This window comes from Alnus glutinosa, chromosome 5 (genome assembly GCF_958979055.1).
Source record: "Alnus glutinosa chromosome 5, dhAlnGlut1.1, whole genome shotgun sequence".
In the NCBI taxonomy this organism is placed as follows: domain Eukaryota; kingdom Viridiplantae; phylum Streptophyta; class Magnoliopsida; order Fagales; family Betulaceae; genus Alnus; species Alnus glutinosa.
The window spans coordinates 17,271,004-17,278,233 of record NC_084890.1 but is presented as its reverse complement, the minus strand read 5'-3'; the positions used below and the strand labels follow the sequence as shown (position 1 = coordinate 17,278,233).

The following is a 7,230-nucleotide window of genomic DNA, read 5'->3' as shown; positions in this document are numbered from 1 at the left end:
ATGGACTTGTCACAACCAGCCTTGACCTTGAATTCACTATGCGAAGATGATTGTTTGTTGACACATGAACAACTTGATGATGTTGTTCCCATCGAAATGGACCCTCAAGATGGTATGATGGGCATTTTTACTTTTAATTTTGGTAACATATCTTAGACTAAATGTTATTATTTATAGTTGGGTTCTTTACACTATGTTTTATTTGTTTTGATGTAGATGAAAATGAAATTATTGGGGATGAACAGTTGAATGATGGTGTGGACAGTTGTTCCAAGCTCAACAAACAATGCGAAGATGATTGTTTGTTGAGACATGAACAACTTGATGATGTTGTTCCCATCGAAATGGACCCTCAAAATGGTATGATGGGCATTTTTACTTTTAATTTTTGTAACATATCTTAGAGTAAATGTTATTATTCATAGTTGGGTTCTTTACACTATGTTTTATTCGTTTTGATATAGATGAAAATGAAACTATTGCGGATGAACAGTTGAATGATGGTGTGGACAGTTGTTGTTCCAAGCTCAAGCTCATAGATAAAGATAAAAATGTTAAGGAACCTAAGAATGGGATGTTGTTTGGCTCTATAGAGGAACTTCATGAATATTATAGAAATTATGCTAAGCAAGAGGGTTTTGGTGTGGTACAGAAGAAGAAAAAAAAGGATGAAAATGGAGATATACATTACATCACTCTAGCATGTGCTCGTCAAGGCAACAGACAATCCAGCTCAAGTAATAAAGTTTGCAAGCCTAGTAAAACAATCAGAACGGGGTGTAAGGCTACTTTGAATGCAAAGTTAGTAGGCACAACGTGGTATGTGACTAATGCAAATCTATGCCATAATCATGATTTAAGCCCAGGCAAAGCAAGATATTTTAGATGCCACAAGAAGTTGGATCCTGCTACGAAGAGGAAGCTTGATATAGATAATAGAGCTGGAATCCGTACGAACAAGATCTATAACTCGCTAGCTGTTGAAGCGGGGGGGTATGAAAATCTTACTTTTGGAGAGAAAGAGTGTCGCAATTATATTGCGAAATCAAGACGTCTTCGCCTTGGCACAGGAGGTGCTGCAGCACTTCGTGGCTATTTTGATAGAATGCGGAAAATGAATGATGATTTCTATTTTGATATGGATGTGGATGATGAGTGTCGGTTGAAAAATGTGTTTTGGGCTGATGCACAAAGTAGGTCATCATATGAAGATTTCGGTGATGTGGTTACATTTGACACAACATATTTGACCAACAAATACAAAATGCCATTTGCCCATTTTGTAGGAGTTAATCATCATGGTCAATCAATGCTTTTAGGGGCGGCATTAATTTCAAGTGAGGATACAGCAACATTTGTTTGGTTGTTTGAGGCATGGTTGAAATGCATGAAGGGCCGAGCGCCAGGGGCAATTATTACAGATTAAGATCGGGCTATGAAAAGTGCAATTAAGAAGGTTTTTCTGAATGCCCGACATAGATTTTGTTTATGGCACGTACTGAAAAAACTTCCAGAAAAATTTGGATCACATTTACAGTACAAGGCCATTAAGAGTGCCATACGAAATTGTGTGTATAATTCTCAGACATGTGACGAGTTTGATGCAAGTTGGCAGACCCTACTTGAGTGTTATAATCTGGAGGATAATGCATGGCTGCATGGTTTATACAATGAACGGACTTTCTGGGTACCGGCATATTTAAAAGATGTATTTTGGGCCGGCATGACTACCACACAACGCAGTGAGAGTATGAATGCATTCTTTGATGGTTATGTGCACTCGTCCACCTCATTGAAGGAATTTGTAGATCAATACGACAACGCTTTGCGTAGGAATGTTGAGATTGAGAATGTTGCTGATTTCAATTCTTTTAATTCCACGATTTCATGTGTAAGCAAGCTTCCCTTTGAGAAGCAATTTCAAAAAATTTACACCCATGAAAAGTTCAAAGAAGTTCAGAAGGAGATTACAGAGGTTCTGAATTGTAGTTGCTCTCTTCTAAAAAGTGAAGGTGGAATTAGTACCTATCAAGTGATGGAACGAGTAGAAGTCAGTGATGCCTACACGAAAAAAGTACGCTTTATTGTTTACTATAATGACCCTTCATGTGAACTGAACTGCAGTTGTTGTTTATTTGAATCAAGGGGAATTTTGTGTAAACATGTCATATCTGTACTGACTACACTTGAAGATGTGGAATTGTTGCCTGAAAAATATTTTCTAAACTGATGGAGGAAGGATTTGAAGCGGCCATATAAGTTAATCAAAAGTAGTTATGATCCTTTAAGTGGCAACCCTACTGCAGAGCGATATGCTGAACTGAGCAAAAATATGCTGAAGTTAGCCTCAATCGCAGCACCAAACGTGGACCATTGCACGGAAGTACAAAGTTATGTTGATATGCTAACTGAGAAATTAGGTGGTCAAAGCTATGAACAAAATCCACCTTCCCAATCACTTCCAAGTGCATCTGTGACCGGTAATAGAACTATTGATTGTATGGGAGTGGAGGTGTGTAGTCCTTTGGTGGCTCGGACAAAAGGGAAGCGATCATCAAATAGAAAAGTGTCTGAAGTTGAAAAGGCGGTGGTGAAAAAATCAAAAGGAGGAAACAAGAAAGAAAGTGACATAAATCAAGCGGTGGTGAAAAAATCAAAAGGAGGAAACAAGAAACAGAGTGACACAAATCCCAAACGGCAGAGGAAAAAAAAAACAGGTATTCATAGTTTTTAAAGTCGTTGTATGTGTTAAAGTAAGTTGATGCTAATTATGTGCACGTATTTGATGTGTAATTTTAATATTATATCTGACATGTTATTCCATGATTTTATTTATTGAAGACATGCCAAAGATCGCTCGTAGATGAATTGGACACAAGTGAAGATCCGTTGGCTTTTGTAACTAATGTTCAGCATGACCAAGTAATTGGAACTCAAAATAGCGTAGTTACATAGGTATTGAAAGGAAGAAAAAAAATATGTTCATAGATGTGTATTTGATTCATACATGTTGACGTATAATTTTATTTCATATATGTTAAGCATACGAAGAATTTGTTTCAGACCTTCGAAAATTCACAGTCATCATTTCCTATTCAAGAAGATTTTACATACTTGTCGTAAGTATTTGATTTTTTAGCATTTCCTACAAAGTTGGCCACTTTTGTTGCTATTGCCTAAGGTGTACTTATATGTTATTTCAGGTGATATTCTTGCTCGAATTTGGTGCTGCTGTGTTGGAATTGAAGTAAGTGATACAATAGGGATAATTGGTTTAAACATGTTTGAGCTTTCTTAGGCAATTGCTTTACTATAAGCTCTACGATTATAAGAAAATCAGTTAACCAATATATTGCACCCAGAGACTAGAAGCATGTCTATCTATGTTGAATCTTATGTTCTTTTGGGGTGAGTTTGTGTGTTTTCCTCTTCATAGTTATATTTTATTTTTCATTTCTTATTCTTTTAGGGTGGGAAGTGCAACAAATTTACCCTAATATTTTTCCCTTTTATCCTTGTCTGATTAGAGTTTTTCCCTTTCCTTGTTTGATTGGGAAAAGAAGTTGAGTTTGATATGTATAGCATAGATCAGGTTGCGATGGGTAAAATGCATTTTAACTTCGTGGATGGTCTAATTGAATTTTGTTTTTGGGGTTATATCCATTTTTTAGATTTGTGGTAAAAATGTACCTTTACCTCTTACCCCTCTTTTAGATGTCATACCAATGCCCATATGCAAGAAAACCACTGCTAGACTTTAATCTAATCATATGCTTGTGAAGCAGTATTATTATTATCATTTCGTTGCATCACAAATTAGAAAGCTTGTATTTTTATCTTGGTATATATATTTCCGGCATCCATAGCAGAATTTGCAATATATATTTTTTTTCTTAAAAAAAAAATAAAAAAAAAATAATCTAGGGAGTCCTGTAATGCATCATTTTTAGATATTGTGAATGTTTCTTTTACTTCCTATTTTGAGTTCTGAAAATGTACATCTTTTTTCTTATTCAGGGTGATGGAGGTTCAGAGAAAGAAGTGAAAGAGAAATAATTGCATGTCTTGTAAATTTTGGATTTGGTTTTAGTTTAGTGGTTTCAGGTGTAATTTTTTGAAGAGAAATACAGTTTCTTTTGGGGCATCACGTGTATTTCTTCTTAGAATTTTAATTCCTAAACTTGTAGCATTTGACTCAAATCATTCCCATGACTTGGTAGTTTTGGTCGCTCTTTCTTATTTGATTTGTCAATTAACTCTATATGCTTTTTGAAATTGTTTGCCTTTCTATTTTCTGATAAGATTCCTTGAATGTGCAAGGAATGTTCCTGTCCAGCGATGTCTGGTAGTATGCGGTGTAAAAGTGACTTCTTCTGCTCACTCCTAAATGAATTGTTTTTGGAGCTGTTCTCAGGCATTGAAAGAAGGGATCATATCTCTTGGAACATCATCGCTATTAATGTGGAGACTGAAGAGAGAAGAATAAAAAAAATTTCTAGCTGGTCATTGCAAATCTGGTGGAAGCTACTGTGTGAAGAATTTAGCGGTAGTTGAACAATAATCCTGTTATGTATATTTAGGTTTGCCTTAGCTGCTTCCTTGTATTTATTGTGTACTTTTCCTTATCATAAAAAGCTGAGGCTTTTTTGAAAGCTTGGGTTATGTTGTCTTTTTTCCATTAATGAATTACATGTACAGGTGTGTTGAACATGTAATGATCCGTATTATTACCCACAGCAGTGCTTATATTTGTGATCCCAAATATTCTCCACCATTTACTTCAACACTATGGTTATGCTTATGATTCTTTCAAACAATGTAAATTATTTCCTTAAATAATGGGATAAAACTTTAAGTGTTAACATCTTGTAAATAGAAATAACAGGGCAGAATGATAATATTAAAATTTATTATGATTTGTGCCTCCTTCTTTCCCTTTATTTGACTAGATCCTCCCATTTGCAGTACTGTCCACCTGCTAATGCACGATAAAACCTATCTCTGCAATACACTGGTCTTCCATCAGCAGCCTCAGCAGCTGCTGCTGCTAGATCGTCATCAGCCTTTTCGGATAATTTTCTTGTACTCTTCCCACCATTTCATGTCGCTGCTCCCCTTCAAGAATACATGTAGCATTACTACCAAAGAATAATCAACATTACTACGAACCAAAATATTACAACTGCCAAACATCCATTACATAGCAAATAGGTACAAAATCATTATTCAAAGTTCTGTATCAATACAAAATATGCTAACTTATAAAACATTTTTATTTCCTGAACATGCATCTTTTCTTTCACAACCAAAATTCACTCTCAGGTGTTTTACTATCTTATTTTCTTATACTTATCACAAATTAAGGAACAAAATCAATCCAACTTTACCGAAACACATAAGCCCACTCATCTAAATGTGATTCTGACATTTTGCTATAAACTGTATTTGAACAAAGGAATATAGCAAAACTCCAGAGGGGTGAAGCCAAAAGATGCGGAGGAATGCAGGAATTTGAGAAATACATTATCTTTTCGAACTGAATAAACCAACATTACAGGGAAATCTACAGCATTAGAGTATCCAACAAAAAAAGCAGACTTTCTTAGACTAAAATTATGAATTGATAATCCAGAGGCTAACCCAGCCCAACCCATCAACCCAGCATCTACCAACATCAAAGTGAGGAAGTGAAGTGCACGTGTCAGAACTCACTCAAGCGAGAGGAAAGGGGGAGAAAGAGTTTACCTGAAAAAATTTTCCCCTACAGTTAGGCTGCTTGCGCGTGATTGGCAGAGAGAGAATGAGAGAACAAAGAGCTCCTGGATTTGGGTCTGCAACGACATAGAAAGGAAGCTGAAACAGAAACGAGAGAGAGAGAGAGAGAGAGAGAGAGAGAGAGAGAGAGAGAGAGAGAGAGAGAGAGAGAGAGAGAGAGAGAGAGAGAGAGTAACCGTTGAGAGTGGTCGGCTCTGGTCGAAGATTCGCGGTGCTCGTGGGCGGCGCTCGGGTTTGCTGGGTCCTAGAGAGAGAGATCTGGGCAAGGCTCGGTCGGTCGTTGGCCGCCGGTCGATCGGCCGATCGGTGGGCGCCGGTCTATTGGGTGAGAGAGAGAGAGACAGAGAGAGAGACAGAGCTGGCCGAGGGACGGTGCGGGTCAGAGGGCGCCGGTCGTTGGGCGGTCGGTGGGGGAGGGGATGGTGGCGGGAGACGGTGAGATTTGGGAGATTTGGGAATGGGGGGAAAATTTTGGAGTGAGACGACTGAACCGGACTCCATCCCTTTCAACGTTGATTTTTGGATTTTTTTTTTTTTAAAATAAAAAAGAAAAAAAAAGGTGCCACGTGGGTCAAGAGCCGGACTCCAGCCGGACTCTTGATGCACGTATAGACGAACTCCGTGACGAGCCTATATTTTATGTTCGAACTTGATTCGAAGAACTTGGCTCAAGTGTGATTATTTATTTATTTTTATTTAAGTATAAAAATAAACAAAATTTATAAATGATCATTTTTCAAAAAACAATTACAAAATAAATTTGTACAAATATAATCAATTGAACTTACAAATTAAATTTAAATAAATAAAAGAAAACCTCTGAGAGATCTATAGGATGGTAGGGAAAAGATTATCTCAGGCCTTTGGGACCTGAGGAAGAGTGTCCCAACCCAGACGTGCCGTCTTCGCAGGTCGCTGATCCATGTGTATGTGAGGAAATTCGGTCACAAACTCCATTCCAATGATCAAAAAGTACAACACGGTAAGATTATTGTTAAGTGTATCATACATGTAGAATGAGTAAATATGGGTTTTTTTTTTTTTTTTTTTTTTTTTTGTGTGGAAGCTTTCTTGAAGTGCAGAAGAAAATTAGGCGAGCTAAAATCTGCGAATATTTACCCATTCTTTGGTTTTCAATGCATGGATCCATGTGCCATTCAAAATTGAGATTTTATATAAATTTGCGTGTCTGTAGTTAAAATCAGTGTTACATGTGACATTGACCGTTAATTTTTAATGACTAATTCATGATTTAATATAAGTCATTAGATAATATGAATAGAGATATGTTTGTTGCACTTCAAGTGTACATCAGTTGTACATCAAATCTGACTTGGACCAATATTTTTTATTGTTTATTTTTTATTTAAAAAAAAAAATACTAAATCGCTGGAAGGGAGAAATGAAAACTCATTTCCCCCCTTCCAGCGTACGTTTGACGCTCTCTCTCTCTCT

At 36.8% G+C, this 7,230-nt stretch overlaps 1 protein-coding gene and 1 long non-coding RNA gene across 2 annotated transcripts; one reads left to right on the top strand and one right to left on the bottom strand.

The window, feature by feature from the left end:
* LOC133869026 (protein FAR-RED IMPAIRED RESPONSE 1-like) lies at positions 1–1,426 on the top strand. Its single transcript, XM_062306008.1, has 3 exons — positions 1–112; positions 217–360; positions 465–1,426. Exons 1-3 carry the CDS (start codon positions 1–3, stop codon positions 1,424–1,426), a joined length of 1,218 nt encoding a protein of 405 aa, XP_062161992.1.
* Positions 1,427–4,839: 3,413 nt separating this feature from the next.
* On the bottom strand, positions 4,840–5,879 carry LOC133867668 (uncharacterized). The gene is made up of 2 exons (XR_009900134.1): positions 5,746–5,879; positions 4,840–5,115 (listed from the first exon to the last, which is right to left on the bottom strand). It is a non-coding gene; the product is annotated as an uncharacterized LOC133867668 (long non-coding RNA).
* Positions 5,880–7,230: the final 1,351 nt, after the last annotated feature.